Here is a 25,851-nt window from a genome sequence, read left to right as displayed (position 1 = left end):
GGTCAGGCAAGGAGTAGCGGAATGCTGAGACCATGCCTCTTGCATGGTGTCTCATGAGAAAATTCTTATCTCCCCACCCGCTAATTTTTACATTAATATGTCACACACACATGTATATAGAGTCCTTAAGAGTCATGTAACTCTTTTAGTTATTATACAAGTCAGCAAAAAACATTAATAGAGGTAAGTGTGAGCTGAAAAGAAACTTGGAGATAGATCATCAAAATCTTTAGATGAGGAAATAGAGAACCCTAAGAGTCTACCTTCTTTGAAAAGAATTTTAGAAGATACTTAAGACACCACATACAAAGAAATAAAGCAAGATTTGTCTTTAAAAGGCCAACACATGACCAAAATCTCTGCTTCTGATTTCCCCTTGTTTCCTCTTTTAATCACATAGATTTCTTGGCTGCCTGTGTAATGATCTTCAGTCTAGCGGGCATTATAAATCCACCTTCATGATTTCTGGGCCATTTTTTCCCCAGCTAGTAAAGTTCTTAGGTAGTAGATGTTGCAATCATAAGCTTCCAGGAAATCATATGAGCAGAAATGGTATTAAAAGTACTTAAAAGGCATCAACAAATCCGGGTAGACTTTGGCTGGCCAGAGTCCTGGAGTGGGGTATTGGAGGTCTATGAGACCAGGAATTAAATCTTTTATTGCTAAGTCATACAGAGATTCAGGGATTCCAGAGGAGGGGGTATATTGGACTAGAAGGAGAAAGGGCACTTGGGCCAAGGGAGTTAACTTGGGGAAGTGGCTCTTTACTAGTTAGTGTAGGAATATCCCTACAGGTACACAGTAGATGAGTATCGACCCTGCCTATGACCATGTTAATGAGGTGACCTACAACGTAGAAAACAATTGTTTTTGTACTTCCCTGGTGGCACAGTGGTTAAGAATCCTCCTGCCAATGCAGGGGACATGGGTTCAAGCCCTGGTCCGGGAAGATCCCACATGCTGCGGAGCAACAAAACCCGTGTGCCACAACTACTGAGCCTGCGCTCTAGAGCCCGCGAGCCACAACTGCTGAAGCCCACGCGCCTAGAGCCTGTGCTCCACAGCAAGAGAAATCACCGCAATGAGAAGCCTGAGCACCGCAATGAAGAGTAGCCCCCGCTCGCCGCAACTAGAGAAAGCCCGTGTGGAGCAACGAAGACCCAGCGCAGCCAAAAATATAAATTAATTAATTAATTTGTTTATTTATTTAAAAAAGAAGTGAGCAGAAAAGAAAAAAACCATTAAAAAAAAAAAAGAAAAATCAAAGCTAATGATACCAAGATGTAAAAGACTGAGATGTGGGAAGTTCAAGTCTCTTTTATAAATTTCTGTTCCTTCAGGTGCAGTGTGTTCCCCATCGTGTATAATCCCCCCTAGCGATCCCGTAATCCTTCCTGAGAACGTCACTGCTGACACTCTGGAGCACTGGATGGAACCTGTCAAAGTCCAGGTGAGGAAAAGATCATTTTTATGTGCCAAGGATGTAAGACTGCTGAACAATTCTCAACCGGCAGCATATTCCCTGGAGTAATTTCAGAGGCTTTCAAAGCATCCTTAGAGCAAACAACCGCATGGATCATTCCTAGAGAGAAGGATTGAAAATCAAGAAGAAAAAAGAGAAAAGCTTGAGAAAAAAAGATGACCAATATCCAAAGGAAAGTTTAAAAGATAATATAGAAGGAAGACTCAGAGACATAAAGAATGATAATACAGGAAGGCAATTGAAAGAGAAAATTATCATTAATAGAAAAATAGGAAGATAAATTAGAAAAGATGAAAATAAAACTGAAAACAGGGAGAGAATGACTAGAGGAAGTAAGGAAAGTTACCTTTCCTGCCTCCATTTCCTACTCTCTCTAAACCCCAAAATCCTCTCTGGACCCTCTGATATTCAAAGTCAGTCATGAGCAAGATCCATTACATCTCTGAGCTTTCCATTCGTTTTCATCCTCATTTGAAACCCTGAGGATTCTGCCTCCCTGCAGGGCCCACTGGTTCCTACTTTCTCTTTCACACCCCTCCTGTCTCTGGGCCTGGGACAGGAGCAGATGTCCTCCTGTCTCCTCAATGCCACTTCCAAACTCTTCTCCCTGCCTCCTCCCTGAAATCACCCACGTTTGAATCTAATGCCAACAGAATAAAGCACTCACCACCCTCAGTGCAGCTGTCATCTTCTGACCCTCAGTTCACTCCCTTCCCTGATTTTTTAACCACTTTAGCTCCTGGCTCACAGTCACTTTACCTAATATTCCTGGCATAACTCTTACTGATTTCAACATCCACACACTGGGTCCTTCCCACACCTGGGTTCTCAGTTCCATGGCCTCCTTTGACCTTTACCTTCCTGACTTTCCCATATGCTTTCCTTGGCTCACTCTAATCTTGCCACAGTGGCTCTTGGCTAATTCTTGAACACGCCAGGCACACTCCCACCTCAGGACTTTTGCCCCGTGGCTCCCTCTGCCTAGAATGCCCTTCTCCTGGGTATCTTCATGTCTTGCTCCTTTGCTTCCTTCAGAGTTTTACTCAAATGTCAGGAAAGCCTCCTTTGACTACTCTATCTAAAATTTTAACTCCCCTAAAACTTTGTTTCCCTTCCCTCTTTTATGTTTTTCTCCTTAGGACTTATCATGACCACGCATATTATATATTTTACTCATTTATCTTATGTATTAATAAGTCTCTTTCCACCACTAGAATAAAAAGGTCAGTGAGGGATTATTGTTCGCTACTATATCCCCAGATCCTAGAACACTAACTGGTATGTAGTAAGTGTTCAATAAATATTTGTGAAATGAGTAAATGAAAAAGAGAAAGAAAAGGCTATACAAGATATGAATGGAGGTGACCTTGTAGTCAGGAAGTTATTTCTTCTTAGAATGGGAGGGTGGGGATATCAGAAAGCCTGAGAGCTTTGTTGCTGTATTAGACTGTCTAATAAACAAAAACCTTGGAAGGCTATTCCCACAGAGTCACCAAGAGATGGACGCTAGAGATATAGTACATTTCATTCAGAAACCATTCTCAGATTGCTCCTTTTCCCTCACAGGCTAATTGTGCTGTCTTATTGGCAGGGATGTGTGTTAAAACAGGAGGATCAGGAACAAATACTCTAAGTATGCTTTGGGGTGGGGGATGGGAGTAGCATGACCCTATTAATTCAGTCAGTCACTCACTCAGCAAACACTTATTGGGGCTTACTGTGTGCCCTGGAACTGTGCTAAATGCTGGGAATATGAAAAGGAAAAAAATGAGAGTCCTTCTGTTTACAAGACTTATAATATGCCCACGAAAACAAACATTTATAATAATGCAACATGGGAAATGGCTTGCTCGTGGTAGAAGAGCTGTGGGAACACCCAAGAGGAAGCATCTAATTCTTCTGCTCAGGAGCTTTGGGGAGTTGGGGAGGATCAACAGACCAGGAAGCTTTCCCTCTGGGTCTTAAACTATGATCGAGGAGAAAATTCTAGAGGATAAGGAATGGTAAGAAGTTCTGTGTGTCTGAAACCAGGGTATTGCGGTGGTGAGGGGAGGGGAGCTGGGAGCTAGAAGGATGAGACAGGGCAGCGGCAGGTGGACGAGATCCTGTAGGGCATGGCGACCCCTCTTAGGATGTTGAACCCAATGAGAACACGACGCAAGAGGGGGCCCACCACGAGTGGGAGGGCGCTGGGAAGACCGTATGGAGCAGGAAGGAGAAAGCCAGAAAGACACCTTGTCTGGTTCTCCCATCCCAGCCTTTCTAGACTTCCTGTCCCATTTCCCACAGTCTGTTGTGAAGGTTTAGCTGGAATTACAGTACCTGGAGAAAGAACTTCTGCCTCATGTTCACGGAGTGCCAGATGGTCTAGACCCTTTCTGTCAGTCCCTTGAACTCAACTTCTTATGATGAAAGACTTCTCTTTCTCTATAAGCAGCTAAAGGGGGAAAGGCTTGGGATGTTTACAATCCATTTGTCCCACTTGAGAAATGAACTGCTTCAGGAACCCTTCTACAATCACTTCAGCATCTACCCAACAAGACACCCGATGGGCACAATCGGTGCATGTAGGCTTTGTCAGGCCAGAGTGCAGGCCTTCCGGTGATGGGGGGTCTCCCACCTCTGCTTTCCAAATGGGACATTCAGAGAAGAGCAGTTCACTTTTCTTCTTGAAGACAGCAGGGATACCAATAACAGAGACTTGACTATTTCCAAAATGAAAAACAATATCTTCTATTTTATTAAAACCTCCCCTTTCTCAACCATCCTTCGGGGGAGTCATTATTATTTAGTTACCTCTGTTCCATAGCATTTTGTTCATGTTTACATTCCTAGTTCCTTTTTCAGTGCTGGGCAAATTGTACGTGTCTTATGAATGTTGGTCGAATAAGCAAAGAAATTGCTATAACATCATTTTCTACTTTGAAAGTAAATATATATTTTCTTCTCAAACTGGGAGCACTTGCTGCAGTTTCTTACTGCTATGTATAATTATATCCTTGTCAATTTCAAGTTGCCCGCCCCAGAAAGAAAATGTAGAATTTATTTTCTTCTTAAACCAAACACCAAATGTTATCATTTGTATCACTGCATTTATCATGACTGTGGTCTAGTCAAGAAAAAGAAGTCAGTGGAAGCAAAGGAAATAATGATGAGGTTATTGCCCTTATGTACCCAGGTCCTCAGAGATGAGATTATGCCCTAACCTTAGATGGTCCTATTTTGTGGCACTCAGTGGCTCTTGAGGGGTGGGAAATCTAAGCTTGTCCTCACAAAGACGGAGAAATGCCGTATACACCAAAGCAGTTGTATTAAATGAAAGTCTTCTTCGAGTAAAAACCTTGTAACTTACATTGATTTATCTTGAAGGATGTTCCATATTGTACTCAATCTTAAGTTTTGGTGTCCTTCAGAATCACTTGGGCAGTTTGTAAAGGGAGCAGACCTGGGTTCCCCCCTTTAGAGAGACTGCCAATGCCTTGGGGTGTGCATTTTTTAACAAGCACCCCAGGTAATTCCACTGTAATGCTTTGCGAAACACTGCTATTACAAAATAGAATACTGGCAACGTAAATATTTTAAGTACAAGTACACCTATTTGGAGCCTGGCTCATTTGTTTAGTAAATGATGATCTCCTATTTCATGTAAACCCTTGCTATCTCCCATACTTCAAATACCTGGTATCTGGCAAGACTACAGAGCAATGGTTTAAACTGCATCATTTTCTCTAGTCTGCTTCCAATGACTTCATTCTTTGTAATAAAAATGATATCTTACATTTGGATAACACTTTATTGCTTTCAAAGTTGTGTATATATACATAATATATATATTTTGGAAATCTATAATTTCATTTGAATCTTCTCACAAACCAATAAACTAAGAAAGGAAGATTTTATTATCCTTATTTTACTGACAAATTAGATGTTGTCGGATTATCTGTTCAAGGTTGCACAGCTTTCAAGAAATGGAGAGAGCAGTGCAGCCAACTTTTCTGACTCCAAGTTCAGTGATTTCCCCTGAATCACCCTGTTGGCTGTAGTCTTTTTTCCCCCTGGTGTATGTTTAGGTTAGTTGCCTATCAAATAGAAAAGAAGTCACTTGCCCCAACTATGAGAACCTCCTCATTCCCACATGTCCCTTCCCTCCCCGTGAAGTCTAACAAAGATAATTTAGAGAGATATTTCCCTATAATACTGCTTTTCCTTGTTGTGAAAGAGTTTGTTTTTAAAGGACAATGAAGCATACGTTTTAGGTTCCTATAACATTTATGTGCCTGTCTCTGGGGGTTCTACTGGTTTTTATTCCTGAACATGATACCTGACTCCTAGAATAATATACTTTTCATTAAAGGAAGAATTTCTGAGGATTTAGGTAGTCTGGGGTTTTGATGAAAAACAACTCAAAGTGGCAGTTGTCAGAAGAAGAGTGAGGTCCTCCTGGATTCAAATACTCTATGACTTACCCCTTGGAGCCTCTGTCTGCTCATCAGCAAGAATGAGGATGGTATTATCTATCTTGAAGTGTTGTTATAAAAATTCAAAATAACACTTTTGCAATGTCTTGCACAGTTTCTAGCACATAGTTCTGAATTATGTAAAAATGGAATTTAAGTTCACTTAGTACAAATCTTATCTTTGGAAATTTCCAGCCCCTCTGAAAAGATATCACCTGCTATCTATAAGAAAGAAAAATATTGTTCTATAAGTTCTATGCTTTGCTTGTTAGTGTGTGTAGATAGAGGTGTGTAGGTCATTTGAGTCATTTGTTTTTTCTGTGCCTTTTACCAGTGGGGCTGGGAAGACAATTAATGGCCATTCAGTGCTTCCTATTGGACACCTCTGACTGAAGAAGCAATTTCTAATGGCTCTGGTTATGAGACTGAGAAGAGAGTAAGGATGAATATATACTATTATTTCTAAATGTTTCAAGGGCGTGCTGGCTGTAGGAAACATGAAATAAGAGTTTCAAATTCCCAAATGGACTTTCTGGGCCTTTGTTGTTGTAATGGCATTTTCCTCCTTAGTGCACCCAGGGATTTAGACCTTTCTATGGTGATGGCATCAGCAGAGACATATCCCTACAAAAGAGAGGATGCCAAACAAAAGGGCTTCTTGGCTGTCAAATAAATCCCTGCTAGTCAGGGTGACTGAGCAGTGGAAACTGGCAGCTGGGACAGACAGGAGACAACCAACTGCCCAATCAGTACCATTGGTCATATCTAGGGGGTCTGAGCTGAGGGTGTAGGAAGAGCTCCCCATGCACTTCCGCTGAGAGCATTTAGTGTTTTTCTCATCCCTGCTTTTCCTCTTCTTCATTTTCTGCTTTTTTCCCCTTTTTCTGTCATTCTAACACCAAACTGTAAGAGTCTTGGGTGTAGGAATTATGTCTTCCTCAGTGCATGATTCATTTCACCCGTGGCTCAGAGCGAGGTTGCTGTGTGAAACCAAAGAGCTCGAAGAAGACAATGCCTCCCACCTCCACAGAGCCATTTCTCATGGCAAACCTTTGGATTTTTCCAGAAAGCCTATGTAAGACTGATTTTTTATTATTGTCCTTAACCACTGTGTCTAGAGAATGTTTTATTATATCTTGCGACTTTCCTGTTTAAAATAGGAAAATGGACATTTTGACTTACATTATAAAGCAGTGGTCTTTTGAGAACCAGATTTCATGGAGAGATTTTTTTTTTTGCACATAATAAGGCAATTGTTTGCATGTAAATGAGTTTTTCTAAACTGTATTTGAAAATGTTTCTTTCTGAAATACAGAAGTATCCATCATAACATCTCATTTCCCCTATTAGTCTGCTTCATAAATTCAGTTTTCCCAGATTGCATAATCCTTTTTTTCTTTTTTTTTTTTAGTATATCCTAATTAGGAATTAGTGAGGTCCAAATTAATGAGATTTTCCTGTGGCTACACACGTTAGGTTTGCAAAGTTCTCAACACTGCATGGAGTCCCTCTCTCAACTCCCCAGCTCTTCAACAGAATTGCTCAGTCAAAACAAACCTTATAATTTCTGACTTTGTTTTCCCAAGTTGGTCCCCAATGGATTAATAATTCCTTAAATAAAACCAAAATGTTTTAAGAGGAAGAGAAAAGCAGGAGGAAAAAAGGAAGATAATAGCCTCCAGAAGTCACAGTTTCCCACTATCTGGTCTCACCCTCCAGTCTGTCCCCTCATCTCCTAATCCTCCCCTCCCCCCACCCCGAGTGTCCTCTTGATGGGTGCAATTGTGTGTAACAGCTCCAATGACACTTGCCACACATCACGGGAGAACAAATCCCTCAGACATGAGTCATGAAAAAATCTTCTTTTTCATCTGTTTAAAACGTGGCATTGTTCTCTCTCTGCTTGAGTAAGTCTCAGGCATCAATTCCCTCTTCTCTAGAGAAGAGTAGACAAGAGTGTCTTGGAGGATGGGGGAAGAATAACCACAAAGTATATTGCAGGGTAATGTGCTATGGTCCAAATAAATATGCAAAATAGTGCTGTATTTTATTTAGGGCTGCATACATATATGGTAATAAGGAGATCATCACAAACCTGGGCAAGGAGCAAAACTTTGTGATCTGATGTGATGAGTAGCCCATTCTGTCAAGTAACTATTCCTGATAAAAAACAATTGAGCAATTTTGTATTAGACCTTAATGTTGGCTAACCATCAGTCTTGTGACCTTTAACAACACATTTAACCAGGCAACAGCCTTCATACAGCCCTATGACCATCCTAATAACCCGTAACTGGTTTTCTTTCCCTCTTTCCTCCCTCCCTTCTCTCTCTCTCTCTCTCCCCTCCTTTCTCCCCCACCCCATCTTCTCCTTTCCCATCTCTGCTCTCCCTTTGTTCTTCCTTTCTTCTCTTTTTTCCCTTGCTTTTTAAAAAAATTTAAAATAGTCCAACCAAGAGGAAATCTTTAAACTGGTTTTCTCATGAACTTTTTCTTTTTGAAAAGTTTAAAATAAATCCTTGGCCCTTAGTTTTCACAATTGATCCATCTGAGAAGTGGCTTGCTAATGGTATAACAACTATAGTTATAATTATATACAAATGTATAGAAATAATTTTAAAATTCAGAATAGTTGTTACTAATAGGGAGGATGGAAGGAGAATGATGTTGGAGGGACATATATAGGGACATTAATTGAATCTCTAGTGACAAACTCTGGAAGCAGATAAAACAAAGTGTTATGATTTGATAAAGCTGAGCAGAGGATATAAGGTTGTTTTTTCAATTATTCTCTATAGCTTTTCAAATGTAATATATAGGATTATAATTTGTCAAAAACATTCCAGAAAATAAGAAAATCATATTGAACTGTTAAATGATAAACTGAGGCATATTAAATATTTTAAGAGTTTATCTGAGCAAAAATCAATTCAAATCGGGTAGTGCCAAACTGGGTTTAGGAGTGCTCCACCAACAGCAGCTGGGGAGAGACCTGATTATAGAGAAAAAGCAGAAGCAAAGTAAGGAAATTATTGATTGGTTATAGCTTAAAGCCAAGTTGGTTGTTCCTGATTGATTGCCCTTTGGTTTCAATTTCATAACCTTGAGACATTGACAGGCTTAGATTCTGGTTTGCTTCCACAGGCCGCCGTGGCATTAGAGCCACCTCAGTGTAATGGCCTCCTTGTTTAATTAATTTAACACACCTCGCCAGGAGCTAGCCCTTCTATGCCAACTTCTCACTAGTTTTCCTCCCATGTCACTTTCCTCTTTCACCTCACTACCACAAATGTGCCCATAAAATGTAGGATCTGAGAAACATTTGAAATTTTCCTCCAATTTTGATCAGTAAGTAGTTATTCAGTTAATTCTATATGCAGATCTTTTCATATGAGATGAGTGACTTTCATAGGCCAGAAGATAAAGAAGAAACCTAAAGGTACAACAACCTATTTAACGGTTGACAAGTACTTGTTGAACATTGTCTCTCTCTAAGTCACTGAAATAAGATGTGTGAGTGGGAGACAGTCCCTATTCTCAAGGATTTTGCAGTCTAGGAAGGTATATGACACAGGTACCAGAAACTTTTGTAATCTGTACAGAGATCAAGGAGGTTGCCAGTCTGAATTAGTCTTAAGACTGAATTATAGAATATTAAAAAATTTATTGAGATGGGTATTGTCAATTCCACTATCATGAGTTTATTGAACAGATGTAGTTGCACATATATGAAATGATTTATACATAAGCTTTGTTTGTTAGAGCAAAAGACTGAAAATGACTTGAATATCCATTAATATGGGTCTGATTAAGTAAATTAAGGTACATCCATGAAATGGAATAATATGCAATCAATAGAATGCAGCAACCCTTATACCATAAAATGAACAGAACACCAAGAAATGTTATGAAGTGAAATAAAGTTAGACAATCAAACAACAATAAACTAAAGCACTAAATAAAATTATAGTATTTCATACTTTATGTGAGGAAATAAATAATTTTATATACGTATGTATATTCATAGACCATCTGTAATGACATAAAAAAGAACTAACAATAGTATGCAGGAAATTGAGTAGTTGGGGAGATTGTGTATCCTTTTATGCTTTTTAGATTTTATACTGTGAACATGTATCACATAATAAGAAAATTAAATTACAAAAAAATACAAAGATGTAGGGGAGCTCCCTGGTGGCCTAGTGGTTAGGATTCCGGGCTTGTGGCCCAGGTTCAATCCCTGGTTAGGGAACTGAGATCCCGCAAGCCATGTGATGTGGCCACAAAAGACAAAAACAAAAACAAAGGTGTAAAAAATAAATTGGAAATAATAAGAGAAAAGAGCACTGGAGAATGTATATGTATAGCTGATTCGCTTTGTTATAAAGCAGAAACTAACACACCATTGTAAAGCAATTGTACTCCAATAAAGATGTTAAAAATATATATATATATAAAATAAAATGAAGGCCCACTACTGATGCAGAGTAGAGATGTAGAGGCTAGTACTACAAATGGAACAGTGATGAAAAAAAGACTGGAAAGACAGATATCACAAATTTCACAATAAATGGTAATTGCCGTTTGCTTCAGCAGAGCAAAATGAAGAAGCTGTTATGTGAAAAAAAAGGCACATGTATTGTTTCCATCATATAACTATTGAGTAGCATTTCCTAAAGTGAGTTCCACAGAACATTAATCTGGAGAGAGGTTCACAAAAGAAAACCAAAAGGGTCTGTGGTTAAAAAAAAAAAAAAAAAAAAAGCACTGGAGAAAAAGAATTAAAAGTAAATACAGACAGATTCTTTTCCTTTCTTTTAGGTTTTTTTTTCTTTTGTTTGTTTTTTTCTTTTGCAATGTATTTTTAGAATTTATCAAGTATTAGAAGATCAACACTCCTGCATGTATAAAGGTGGTAGATGGAGTAGAAGGTATGAAGAGCATAAGAGAAACTGATCCAGTCAGTTCAGAGTGTTCTGGCAAGTTCTGACTATGGTCGTCATGTGAGGGCGCTGAGGCTAAGCTCCCCTTCATGTGGAGGAATTGATGTACTTCCAGCTACCTCCCCCCCATAGACTGAGTTCTTTGAGGGCAGTGACAGGATTGGTGGATCTTCAGATCCCTCTTGCTCCCTGAGGAAACTGGGTCATAGTGAGTGCTACATTTAGTCTGAATTGAATGACTGACTGACTAGGGTGGGGACTGGGGGTCCTTAGTGGATTCAGTGCATGAGAAGGAATAAAGTTGCCATGTATTTGCATTTCAAGGGTTCAAATTACTGCATTTTGCCATTACCATTATCTGGTAACAAAACATTCAGAAAAAAAAAAAAAAATCCAGAAAGTTCCAAAAAGCAAAAGTTGAATTTGCTGCTTTCAGGCAACTATTTCCATAGCATTTACATTGTATTTACAGCGATCTCCATAGCTTTTACATTGTATTAGGTATTGTAAGTAATCTAGAGATGATTTAAAGTATAAATAGGATGTTATATGCAAATAGTATGTTATTTTATATAAGGGATTGAGGAGCCTTGGATTTGGGCATCTGCGGGGGTCCTGGAACCAACCCCCTGTGGATATCAAGGAATGACTGTATATATTTGATAATTCTTCTTTTTTTTTTAGTGCTATGAAAATTATTTTTATTTATGTTTTAACATCTTTATTGGAGTATAATTGCTTTACAGTAGTGTGTTAGTTTCTGCTTTATAACAAAGTGAATCAGTTATACATATACATATGTTCCCATATCTCTTCTCTCTTGCATCTCCCTCCCTCCCACCCTCCCTATCCCACCACTCTAGGTGGTCACAAAGCACCGAGCTGATCTCCCTGTGCTATGCGGCTGCTTCCCACTAGCTATCTATTTTACGTTTGGTAGTGTATATATGTCCATGCCACCCTCTCACTTTGTCACAGCTTACCCTTCCCCCTCCCCATATCCTCAAGTCCATTCTCTAGTAGGTCTGTGTCTTTGCAATGATAATTTAAGCAAAGTCGCCTTCTACATTATTACAGTATAGAGTTTTGAATATCAAAAATTTTAGTTTATAGTAATATAACTCCAGAAAAATACTGCAGATGTGCATTTTCATAACTGACTCTGAGGTATATACTCATATACCTACAGCTTAATATATGCAAATGTCTCCAATCTGATTATTGTACAGTCTTAGCATTCTAGAATGTATAATTTTCAATTACTGGAGTGCTGTTTTATGTAAAACTCATATCTCACATTGCATCATTTTTCTTCTGGTTTCCCTGAATTTCTATTGTACTAAATTTAAAATGTGAGTGTGAAAGTCCACAAATGGGTGGATTGGTAGCAGGTTATAAAGAGAACTTCTTTTTCTCTTTGAAACGTCTTTTGGGACTTTCTCTTTTCCTGAAGTGTATCTTTTGAAATCTTTAAATACAAAAATTAAAAGGAAAAAAAAACTCCATGAAAATGAGTTATTATTATTCATAAAGCGTAGATGACTACTTGCTTAAAGGCACATCAGGAAATGGTCACTGGGCCCTGGTCAGTGGCCAGAGAAGGTCACCAGTGTTTTAACACAGACACATTTTCACACTCTCACCATCTTAATGTTGATGCCATTTTGAGTCCTGGTGGTTTCACATTAAGCCTATTTGTCCCGTGCATAGACCCTCTTTTATTTCCCACAAGGAGGGCATAAATGGTGCAAACAGGAGTTGCCGAGAGTGCAGTTTGGCCCCCACTCCTTGCTTGGGCACTCACATCTTGTGATCTAGGATTCCTGAGATCCATTTTTAGTTCAAGACTCTTCTTATGAAGCTCTGTTTCTCAGGCTTTAAAACTCCATGGTCCTTCCTGATGAACACAAGCCATCTCACAATTTCTTGTAACTTTATTTAAAATTTCAAAACAAATGGAACCAATATTATGCCTAGAGCCAACTTAAAAAGTCATTTTAGTATTGAGGATGCTATTTTTAACGACACCTACACCATTCTGGAAATTTTGATAGCTCAGGGAGGGTGAAGATGATGAAGAGAATGAAAGATTCCCTCCATTAAGAGATTCTCCCTTGGCTCCACCTGGCAGAATTAGCAGTTCCGCGGGAAAGACCAGACTATGGCCTTGGACCTCTTCATGCAGCACAGCTGGGGCTTGCTCCTCAGGGAAGGAGTGGGGCTAGTGGGGTAAGCTCAGGATTTGCCCCTTCTCTCACTGACCAGGTGTCTTTACTTTTGTTTTCTGTTCTTTCCGTCTTCCCCTTCAGAGCATCGTGTGCACTGGGAGGCGTCAGTGGCACCCAGACCCTCTCCTGATCCACTGCATCCAGTCGTGTGAGGTAAGCCACCTCCCCTCCCCCAGACGCAGACCAGAGCTCTCTGTTCTGCTCAACTTATGGAGACTTGCGTCCTTCTGCTTCAGTATTTGCCGTTTCCCAGATCCTATGTCCTTCGTGTAATCTCTTAAATTTAGCTCCACAATCCCCAAATTACAGATATTAGGATTTCTGATTTTGCCTTTTTTAAAATTTTAACAAAATCTCCAGGGTTCCATTTTAAATGACTTAATAAAAGTTAAAAGCAAGTCAGAATTATTTATGGTTTTGGGATTCTCTAACCGGGCCTCACTGGAGTTTAGTTAGATCAGAGTTTTGCAGATCAGTGGCCCACAGACAGGGGTTTGGCCAGCTCAGTGTCTAAAAACAATTTTGTTTCGGTTGCTAATGCTTGAAAATTGGGATTTTCACATAAAATTCATATGTGTATATGTAACTTTACACACACACACACACACAAAGACACACACACACCCCAAGTAAAAATAAATATAAAACTCTTTGTGCAAAGATTTTTCTCTTGAAAAACAAGAATATCTGACAACCGTGGCAACAATTAACTGGACCTGAGTGGCAGCTACAACACCAGAGGGGCAGCTGCCCTCCAGTTCAGCATGGTCCTCACCAGACTCTGTGGCTTCTCACCTACCGGGCTTCTCTCATTGACATCAGCTGCCTGGGTCACGCAGGCATCTCTGTTTCCTACCTCTGAGGAGGTCCTGTAGTCCACTGTTGATTAACCCAAACTAGGCCTTTACTACCTCAAGGAATCCTGTTTACTTCTCACACAAGGCATTCCCCTAGCAGTGGGGGACTCAGGGGGATGTGAATTCCTTTACTAGATTAAGAGGAGTTCTTGCAAGGAAGAGTCAAGAATGAGGCAGAGCCTTGCTGAAGGAGATTGACCCAGGAATCCTGACATGGGAGATATTTTACACACACACACACACACACACACCACACACACATACACCACACACATACACACACACCATTTAAGCCCTCCTGACATGGGAGATATTACACACACACACACACCACACATACACACACACACCACACATACACACACACACACCATTTAAGCCCTCCTGACATGGGAGATATTACACACACACACACACACACACACATACACACATTTAAGCCCTCTCACCCTGGGAATAGCCAGTAGCAGATAGAAATACTGTAGTCTCAGGCTAGAGTTAGGCTTTGTCATCAAAGTCTTTCACTGGAAGTAATTAAGCCACTTAGCAGCAATGCTCAATAATTCTGGCTGTGCCTAGTGTGCTAGAGAGAGCTGTTTAACTTGCCCTTGACTTCCAGCACCCTCCCCCCACATACACACCCAACCCACATGCCTGTTAGTCCCTGGATTCTCCTGTATCCCTGTTTCTCTTGATCTAATTCTGGGAAACTGGGATCTACATGAGACCAAAGAGGGGAAAATTGTGGGGTTTCAGACAAAGGGAAAACTGGGTGGGGAAATGATACCAATAAAATAGCATCCTGAGAGTGCATCAGGAAAAATGCTAGCATGGAGTATGCTTTGTTATGGTGTGGGCCAACAAAACAGCTCATCTTCTGCCATCATTAGAAAAACAGATGGCAGTGGGGTGGGGAGGGGAGGGGAGTGAGTGACTCATCCACTGGGCAGGGGGTAGCAAGGGGGACGAGGAGGCCAGGGAAGGAAGGAGATAAACAGACAGAGGATTCGAGAACTTTGTCGAGATCAAAGGGATCCTGAGAATTCCCTTCTGTGGCTTCCAGGCATGATCGCAAGAGGGAGGGTGGATGACAGGGCTTGGAGCTGGCTTCGGTGTTTCCCAGGAGGTTACAACACAGAGCTTTCCCCATTTGTCCTCCCTCCGTGCTGCACCCCAGCACATGCTCTGGTTCCCTTATCCAGAGCTTCCCAGGCTTCTTTCAGCCCCTTTGTTGGTGTGACAAGGAACAAACCTTCATTCCCTCTTATGACCCCTCTGCCCAACTGCTATCACGCACAGCTGAGGCTTGACCACCACACACCTGTTGGTACCCACACTCCAGGGCTTCTCAAAGCATGGCCCCTGGACCAGAACAAGTGGCATCACCTGGTAACCTGTTAAAAATGTACATTCTCAGGCCCCATCCCAGACTTACTGAATCAGAGACTCTGGGGGTGGGGATCAGCAATCTGTGTTTTAACAAGGGCTCCAGGAGATTCTGAAGACCGCTTAAGTTTGCAAACCACCGCTCTGGTCACTATGGGAGCAGACAAGAAGGTTCCTAGACTATGGATCCCTAATTTGAAGCTTATTTGTCTAGGAATAATTTTAGCCTACATTATTCATTCACATTTGATTATTCTACAGTATTTCCCGAGACTCTCTGGGTAGGACAAGATTTGACAGGACATGATTTTGCTTCTGGTTTCCCAGCAAAGGCTAGGAAGAGAAAAAATACACTTAGAGGGGTGGACGGAAGGAACAAAGAAGAAGAATCAATACCTGTAGAAAGGGAAAAGGAATTGTGCAGAGCGGGGCGCATGGGGAGAAGTAGAAACAATTCTGAAGGAATAAGTAGTAAGAAATGCAGAGAGGAAGGGCGAGGATGGAAAAGAAAGGACAAGAGCGGCTGAAACTGGCCTGTTGTAGGGGCAACTTGGCAGACAGTTCTTTACTGGAAAAAAGTCAGCTAAATATATTAGGGAGAACCAAAGAGTGTCAGAGACGGACAGAGAGAAAACAGACCTGGATGCAAGATGAACCGAAGAGGGTTAGGTGGGTGAGAGCAAGTTTTAAAACGTGTGGCACAGAAATCTGATACTTTGTACCCCAGTGTCTAAAAAGGGTTTTCTTTTTTGGCTTTCCAATAGCGAATTGAATTCTAAGATGTCCCCTTAAGACATTCAACCTCATAAGAGTGAAATACATCATTCTTTATTGGTCTCAGTACGCCGAGGCATTAAACCAATCCCCTCACTGTCCCACTCCACGCCTGCGTTGTGTCACTTCTGCACCTCTGTTTGTGTCCTATCCCCTTGGCCACAGAGTTTTAGCCTTCAATTCTCCACTATCTATGCCTCTCACTTTTCTTTAAGAGACAGCACTGAAGGTTCCCTCTGAAACATCTTATGTAAATAATGCCATCTTCTCGTGGTCACTTAACGCTCCCATTTTCTCAAGAGCACGTGTGTACCACGTATCTGGAGTCCAAACCCGTTCATGCCTTAAATTCTATTTTTCTAGTTGGTTCTTGTGTTTCACCTTCTTGCCCCAGACACTCCTTGTATTTTCTATTTCTTTTGTAAGTTGCAAACGGGCAGGGAGTGGTACTTTGGTTGGTGGAGAAGTTTTGAAGTTAAACAAATATAGGTTCAAATCCTGGGTCAGCTGAGTGGTGTTAAGCCTTTGTGTCTTAATCTGTATTGGGAAGTGGGGGCAACACAGCCATTTTAAGGAGTTGTGATGAGGGATTAATGTGATAATAGACATAAATGTTTAAGCATCATGCCATTCCGGGTCCATAGTAGATGCTTATAGGGTGGTTATGCACTATTAACCACTCTGACTTAAAAAAAAAAAAAAAGCAGAAGCCAGGGCAGAGCTGCTGGGTGGCCTCAACGTGGTTAGATGCAAACTCTGAAGATGGGAAAAGGGAAAGAACAAAGGAAAAAAGGGGAACAGACCATTCCTTGGAGACAATTTGCAAATTGCAAATCACCCACAATTTGCAAATCACTTGGAGACAGCTGCTGAATCTAATCGGTTATGAGGAGCTCTACTCATCCCTACTGTTGCCCTCATTGGGGCCTCAACATCTCTCACCTGGGCTATTGCATTTGTTTCCTAATTGTTAACCCTAATCCCAGACCTGTGCCCATTAAAATTATAGACAAGCACACAAATAGTCAATGATAACTGTGTAGAAAACAAAGACTTATTCTGCCAATGCTTGGCCAATTGAGTGCACTCTTTTCCCAGTATGGGGGGTGGGGGTGGCAGGGAGGGTTGTCCTCATTTTGTGGGGTGATAATCAAAGTGAGTGTTCACTCCGTCAATGAACACATTACACCGTCAGATCATATGTGTTATCTTCTCTTTTTCCTTCCTTCTTCCCTTCCTCCCCTCCCTCCCTCCTCCCTTCCCTCCCTCCTCCCTCCCTTCCTTCCTTCCTTCCTTCCTTCCAAAAAGTCATATTTATTAATTCTAACAAAGTCTACAGTCCTAGGTTCCATTAAACTAAGAACATCTTGTTCTCTAGGGAATGCACTGGAACTAAAGACCACACTTCCAGCCTCCTTTTGCATAGAAATGACTAATTTCCTTCCTGTAGGATGATTAAAATTGAGTGCCCATTGACCGACATTTTGGTTCTGTTTTTTCTGTGAGCACGTATTTCTTACAAGTTTGTTGTGCTTGTCAGCAGCCCCCCATTTTGGATTACAATTTCTGATATTCTCTCTTTAACATTTTGCAGGTTCTTGTAGAGTTGTGCTTTTTCCAAAAAAAACACAAAAAAACAAAACGGGGGCAGCTGTGGAGGAGGACGGAGGTGGAATGATGTCAGAAGAATTAGGTTCAAATTCTGAGTCTACCCTTTTAGCTACGTGTTGTATCTGTCTGGCTTTCTCTCAAAACACCTGTGAGAGTCAAGTGAAATAACTGATGTTAAGGTGCTATGTAAATTGCCAAATAATATAACATATTTGTAGTGGTATTGCCTAAGGAACGATATACATCACTATGTAAGGATGGGCTCTTATTGAAACAATATATACATATTAAGAGTCAAGAAAGAGTCCACTCACACCCAGTTTATATCTTTATGAGTATTATATACTGCAGGTGGCCATGGTTAATTGATGTTCTTGAGGCTTCCAATAAAATTTAGAAAACTTTTAAAGATTTTTTGGGGTATTTCAAGTAAGTCTCTCTGAACATGCTACTATTTCTCCTATAAATCCTTATACATACCCTTGTAAATGCCTATCATCTCACTTATCAGATTATTTCAAGATTATATGACAGGTCTGTCCTTCCTACAGTCTGTGAGCTTCTGAGTTGTAGGATGTGTTTTATTCCTTTGAAAAACACAGGCCTAATTCTTCAATGACACCTGCATCTACCCCTCTAAAGGCAGGGAGAGAGAGTTGAAGGTAGACCTTTGACTTTGAAAGTCTCGAATTGAGAACGATTATATTAGTTTTCTGAGGAGTAGCACAGTGGAAGGAAAGGCAGGAAAGGAGTAGAAGGTGAAGGAGAGAACTACAACCCTGTCATGCATAGAATCAGAAAGCTTTGCAACAGGGGCAACCCAGGGGAGCCAAAGGAAGGCTGTCAGGGGTCCGGAGGCAGGCTTGAACCTCAGTTCCATCCCTTAGTACATGTTTCCTTGGGCAAGTCCGTTAACATCTCTGAATTTAAGTTCCTCAGCTTTAAAATCAGGTGGATACAATTTATCTTTTAAACCTGTTCATCAGATACCTGATTCAGAAAACTATGGACGACACCCAGGGGGGTGTCGTTTGGGAGCCTTTGAAGAGGTCATACCTCAGGAGAATGTGAGTCATGCTGATTTTTCAGGAATAGCTGGAAATATCCCTTGTTTCTGGGGATTTTTGCCTTCTGCATAGATTTTGATCTTTCTGTTCATATTTGTGGCCTCAATGGTTAGCTTTGATTTCTTACTCACTGGATGGGTTGCATTTTGGAAATCTCTTGGCACCGTCCTTCCTTGGCTTCAAGTCCAAGGTCAGTTCTGCTTTTGGTTTTTCTTCCATCCTCCTGGTTCTAGCTGGCGAGAGAGAACCCAGACTAAGAAAGGGTAGATATGAGAGTCAGAACATGATGAAGGATGAGCAAGCGCCTATTGTATGAATGTTCAGTAAACATTAATTGAATCTCATTTATCAGTCATACTGAGTGACTTCTGTTACTCACCGAAAAATTAAGGCTTCTTCCCACTATCTATTATTCTGAGACAGTGGCAGGAGATACGTATGTAGGTGCATATACATTAAGAGAGTGAGAGGCCAAGCTGATCTGGAGGAAGATGAGGTAAAGAATTGCTTAGTAAGACTCTTTGGAGTCCCCATCCAATCATTTTGATGTGCTCAAAGGAATGAGGAGCTTACAGAAGACTGAAAGTAAAGCTATGTAGCATGTACCATTTTAAAAGAAAAGGGGGTTGAACAATAAAGCCTGTGGGCCTGCAAGCTTGGTTTTTCTACTAGGAAGACTTCTAGGACAAACTTCTCTAAGTCCTGTATTTATAAGGGATATACTCTCCTTTTCAGTGTGATGTTTTGTGACAGAATGATTGGTCAAAGAGATAAAGGAGAAATCACTTTAAATTTAGCAGGTGTGTCATTCTAGTCCAAACGATATACCCCTAATTTAAGAAGACACCTAAGGAGTTGACCACATGTTGGATCACTACTGTAGATTGTGCTGAACTGGGATGGTCCATCCAGTGGAAAACTCAAGACTTATTCTGGCCACACCTTGTCTTTACTCATTTCACATGGGCAGTGGACTCTGCTGATAGTTTTTTGTTTTTGTTTTTAAAGTGTGCTTAAGAATTACTTGGAGTGCTTATTTTTAGAATGTAGATTCTTAGGTTCTACCCCTCCCTCCCAATCTTTACATATCAAGTCTTGTGTGGAATCCAAGAATTTGCTTTTTTCAGAAATACCCCAGGTCCTTCTAATGCAGGTGGTCCTCAACTGCACTTTGAGAGGCACTGGGCAGGAATGAATTAATACACTCAAAGATAATTGTATGCAATAGCATCCACATCACATCTTGGAGAAAAAGGTTCCATCTACCAATAGTTAACCATTTATCTAGTGGGTTCTTTTTTTTAAAATTAATTTTCATTGGAGTATGGTTGCTCTACAATGTTCTGTTAGCCTCCACTGCACAGCAAAATGTATCAGCCATACACATACAGATATCCCCTCCCTTTTGGACTTCCCTCCCATTTATGTTACCACAGTGCACTAGGTTAGCTCCCTGTGCTATACAGCATGTTCCCATCAGTTATACATAGCGGCAATAATGTATATGTGTCAGTCCCAGTCTCCCAATTCCTCCCACCCCACCCCTTTCCCCCTTGGTGTCCATACATTTGTTCTCTACGTCTCTGTCTCTATTTCTGCTTTGCAACTAAGATCATCTATACCATTTTTCTAGATTCCACATATATGTGTTATTATACGATATTTGCTTTTCTCTTTCTGACTTACTTCACTCTGTATGACAGACTCTAGGTCCATCCACGTCTCTACAAATGACCCAATTTCATTCCTTTTAATGGCTGAGTAATATTCCATTGTATATATGTACCACATCTTCTTTATCCATTCCTCTGTTGATGGACATTTAGGTTGCTTCCATGCCCTGACTGTTGTAAATAGTGTTGCTATGAACATTGGGGTGCATGTGTTTTTTTTTTGAATTATAGTTTTCTCTGGGTATATGCCCAGTAGTGGGATTGCTGGGTCATATGGTAGTTCTATTTAGTTTTTTAAGGAACTTCCATACTGTTCTGCATAGTGGCTGTACCAATTTACATTCCCACCAACAGTGTATGAGGGTTCCCTTTCCTCCACACCCTCTCCAGCATTTATTGTTTGTAGATTTTTTGATGACAACCATTCTGACTGGTGTGAGGTGATACCTCACTGTAGTTTTGATTTGCATTTCTCTAATAATTAGTGATGTTGAGAATCTTTTCATGTGTTTCTTGGCCATCTGTATGTCTTCTTTGGAGAAATGTCTATTTAGGTCTTCCAATAGTTCTTGAATAAATGAAGAAATCACCTGAAATAGAATAACATTAGAAAGATCAAGGATAGAGGTAAAAATATCTGGCAGACAGTGGTAAAACTGAAATTCTTATAAGCCAGAAAAGACTTAATTGTTTTAAAATTACAGTTAAATTTTTTAAATGATGGTTCATTGTGGGTAAACAGTAGCCTGACTATGTTCTTAAAACAACAAGCTACCTGCCAATAAGTGTAAGTGAGACCAACCAAAAACCCGAGTATTTCATTGCCTATCATTATTCTCACCATTGATCTGATCCTGTTTTCTCTCTGGGTCCAACTTCTGTAGCCATTAGAAAACACAGAACGTGTTGAAGGTCACAAAGATAATATCAAAAGCTTGATAATAATACCTTTGGTGAAAAATAAAAAGAATTGGGATTTTTAAGCCTAAAAGAGAAGGATAAAGATTAATGTAGTAAGTATTTTCATGTAGTAAACATTTTATATTGAGAAGAGTTAACAGTCAGCATCCCCCAGTAACAACAGGACAGAATATAATGGGCTTAAAAAGCTGAATGAACTATTTAAAGTAAATCTGTGTGAGAATATCCTGGAACTGTTAAACTTCATAGAAGTTTATAAAGAACTGTTTAAAGGCATATTAGTCTTTGGAGCATTTTAAAGGGATGTGTATTGTCTTCTCTCTGATATGGTTAAACATTTTCTGATGTCTCAGACACAGGTGATGGTTCGGTATTCTCTCTTCTTGTAAATCTATCACTCCATGGATTTAAATGTTAATATATTTGTGTTTTCTGAAGGCAACCAGTAGAGATATTTTTAAGTGTCATGACTATAACATGTACTACCTTGATAGGAATTTGTACAGGAGGGAATTGGGAGTGGAAAGACAGGGGTGAGGAGGCGTTGGGGACAAATTTAGCTTCAGTGAAGTGGCTGCATTTACTTAAATGTAGGTGGGCAGTTGTATTGTTTTTACACATTTAGTAGCTGATATCAACAATGCTTCCATCACTAATTCATTCCATCTGCTCCATCATTCCTTAGATTCTTTCTTCTGTGTTGTCTTGGACCTCTCTCTGCCTCCCTTTTATTATTTGTATTCCAGATGGTAGCCCTGTTAGCTGTGTCTGGGACATGTGCTTCTCGATCACTCATGGGCACTGCCTGGGTTTACTGCTCTACCTCTAGGATGTGAGGGCCGATATATAATTCAGGAGGTGGAAATGATGGCATGAAGATCGAGTTTTTATTGCACCTTTTTTTCTTTCCCAGACTTTGAGCCCAGAAGGAGTAGAGAGGAGCTAGAATCAGACTAAAATGCCCCATTTTAGGAGACGCGCTTTATACTTGGGTGCAGAATGCCTGCATACAGATCTGAATGTGATGATCAGAGATGGGGGTGGGAGAGGGTCACGGGTTAGCCTGCATGTGATAAATACGCGAGAAATGAGTGATTTCTATGGGCCTCCGCATGATGTGCGGCCCTTTCGGAGGAAGGCTTTTATTTCTGTTAGGGTTTTGTCCTCTTGTTTTTTAGGACAAGGTGTCATATATAAATATATATAATTTCACTCAGCCTCACAGTGAAACCTGTTCAGCCATTCTTTTCTCAAACTTTTATCCTTTTTGTTCGTAAGGTTTATCTCTATTACTGTGCTTTAGTAATGCCTTTTTCATCACTAGATAGTCAAAAATTTCTTTTAATAAGTGCCCAAAACTTGATCTTTGAAGTGTGACCAGATGGAATTTCTACTGATCTTTTCAAAAAACCCTCTCACCTGAGTATGTCTTTATAAATTCCTTATTAAAAAGAGAAAAATGCATCTTTTTTTATGATACCTGTATATAGAAAACCAAATGTTCCAGCCCAACTTTATCACTTTGGGCACTGAGATTGCGAAGTTGTTTAACTTCTCTTATTTCCTTTTCATTTACATTTTGTCATTTAAAAGATAGCCAACAATTAAACTTCTCTTTCCACATTTTAGCTGTTTACAAATCAGATATTATAATCATTCTTTGCCATGCTTCTCAGAGGACAGATCGTATGGGCTTACTTTCCTTTGACATTCTTGCCAAGTTCTTTAGTATCTATGGGTGACAAGAAGTTAATTAGGGTGGAAATAATAATGGCTTAGCAGCTAGTAATGAGAACAGCTACTGCACTTCTGGTAGGGATAGTGTGGGTCCTCACAAATCTGAATCTACATATGTGTTAGACGTGCTAAAATCCAGAGAAAAAAATGAAAATTAACTCACGTGGGAACTGTCTTCCAGGCTCACTGGCTGCCAAGTTCCAATCCCCCCGAGATTTGTTTGTGAATTTCACCGCCAGTTTTGTGCAGTCTCTGCACCGGCCTGGAAATCTGGGCATGTCTTTAGGCTTGTCCAGAATCCCGTTCGGTTCAGGGCTCTACTTTAGATCCTCCAGTTGGAATCTCTGAAAATCGGACTCCAAATGTTAATTAGGACTAGTTTTTTCATACTGAAAGCTAAAACCATTGTGTTTTTTTTTCCCCTGCTTTTTTAAAAAGTAAAACATTAAAAGCACAACCATGCAAATTGTAAAACCTCCTCTAGATTAACAACATTCATGAGAATTTAGGCTTAAGACTCCCTGGGAACCACACTGTGGCATCCCGGTGGGCTTTCTACCAGGCTGCATTTTGCTTCTTTTGTCTTCTCCGGCCTCCTGGGTGGGCCACCTTCTCACTCTGTTAATTCTCTTTATGACGTGGGTTTTTCCCTTTTTCTCTTCCAACCACACCCTTTTTCTGATTTACTCTGTGCTTTTCCTTATTGTTCTGTTCTTTTGATTCTTCATTTCTAGCCCAGCTTTGCAGACAATTGAAATATTACTCACCTGTAAAAATAGCATTATGGAAATGCTACCTTCTGTTCTTCAACTTGGCTTCCTAATGATTATGCTGAGATTATAAGAATTAGCAGTAAGCAAATATAATCAGATTATATCTGTAAGTAACTCTACCCCTTTCCTCTTCTCCTAAGGCCTTTCTCCACTAAGATTTCTAACTGTGCTCCTAAAATATGTTTTAAATACGGTCTAAGTGTGACTCAAATATGTTCACTGAGACTGTTCTTAAAGTCCATAAAGCATTGATTAGTTTACCATTTACCTTCATGGTCATTTGCATATGCCTTTATTAAATAGTCATATTGACAAGCCCTTTCAGAAAGTTCATATAATTTGAGTCATTTCTGATTTATCCTACTAAAATAGCTATTCCTTTAAGTGAAATTATTTTATTAAATACTTGTTGATTGTGACTGAGGGATAGCAAAGTACTCTACTAAGTCTCTTACACTTACTTTTTAAAAGTATATGAAGTATAGGGCTTCCCTGGTGGCACAGTGGCTGCGAGTCCGCCTGTCGATGCGGGGGATGCAGGTTCGTGCCCTGGTCCGGGAGGATCCCACATGCCGCGGAGCGGCTGGGCCCGTGAGCCATGGCCGCTGAGCCTGCGCGTCCGGAGCCTGTGCTCTGCAATGGGAGAGGCCACACCAGTGAGAGGCCCGCGTAACGCAAAAAAAAAAAAAAAGAGTATATGAAGTATATATGTATACCTATATACATATGTGCATATGTGGGTGTGTATGTTCTGACTAACCCTATAATGAAATGGTGACAAAAAAGGGTGACTGTCCCAAACTGATAGCAGTTATTTGCAAATTGCCGCAAATAGCAGGCACAGCAGAAAGGATACACATTTCAACCCCTGACTAATGGGTTTAAATCTCAGGTCTGCCCTCATTAGCCATATTTTCATGTAATATTTTTTAAACTTAACTTTAATTCTATAAAAGTACTACTGTACATGTACCTAGTTTAAAAAACCAGTTAGCACCTCTGGGTTTATTTGAAGGACTGGCAGGGCCTGCCGCTCTCTGGCTAACCTCAGCTGCTCTTGGCAGACACAACTCTTTCGTATCTTTTCTGCTTCTCCTCGTCACTTCTTTTATTTCATCTGGAAATTGCATCTATAAATATATATCTATAACTACATGTATCTATACACCTATCATCTGTTTAATAATGCTTCCAGTGCCAATCTTGATTTTTTTTTTCATTTATGGAATTATTTACTGACTTCCTAATATAGAAGGGGGGGTTTGAGCTCTCTGACGCAATCACTCTCTCTCTCTCCCTCTCTCTCTCCCCCTCTCTCTCTCTCCCTCCCTCTCTCTCTCTCTCTCTCCCTCCCTATCTCTCACACACGGGGTCCCTGACACTCCTAATTCTTGAGTTTTTCTGGTATTCTGTACATTTCAGGCATTTAGGTTTCTGTTTTCTCAGACCTGCTCTGTCAGCTACTATTCATCCATGCATTTTCCACTTTCCTAAATGTTGTTGAATTCTCCATTGGCTGTTGTTGTCACTCCTGTTCTCTTTTCACTTGTGATTTCGTACCTTGCTTATCTTTTTTATTCCCGTTTCAGTGGGGCTTCTAGAGGGAGCACATATAAAAACAAATTCAATTCACATGTCTTACCAGTGCTAAGCCTGGAATGTAGGAGATGTGCAGTGGTCATTATACTGTTACTACTCACCACTCCCCTCGACAGAATTTATGCCTATATGGAAGAAAACAGACGCACCTGACAGAGACGACGGTCCTTATTTTGGTATTTTTTCCCTCTACTGTCTCTTCTAACTTCTTATTTTGACCTAAAGTCAAGCAAAAATCTCTTTAAGGTGCTTAACTCAGGAAAGTGCAGGTTTTAGATAAGGATGCACTTATTCACAGAATATACATTTATTGTCCATGTATAGTCTACGACTCTAGGGATA

General features: G+C 40.3%; 1 protein-coding gene across 1 annotated transcript in view; it reads left to right on the top strand.

Moving 5' to 3' along the window:
* PAPPA2 (pappalysin 2) overlaps positions 1-25,851 on the top strand; it is a gene marked incomplete at both ends in the record, with an annotated part of 293,177 nt that overhangs the window by 242,064 nt on the left and 25,262 nt on the right. The window contains 2 exons of the mRNA XM_079728440.1: positions 1,341-1,450; positions 13,193-13,264. Of these exons, the coding sequence (XP_079584566.1) occupies positions 1,341-1,450; positions 13,193-13,264 (182 nt within the window). The remainder of the gene's footprint in view (positions 1-1,340; positions 1,451-13,192; positions 13,265-25,851) is intronic.

Source organism: Hyperoodon ampullatus (assembly GCF_949752795.1).
Source record: "Hyperoodon ampullatus genome assembly, chromosome: 2".
In the NCBI taxonomy this organism is placed as follows: Eukaryota; Metazoa; Chordata; class Mammalia; order Artiodactyla; family Ziphiidae; genus Hyperoodon; species Hyperoodon ampullatus.
Note: the sequence above shows the minus strand (reverse complement) of the source record. Positions and strands in the feature narration are given on the sequence as shown.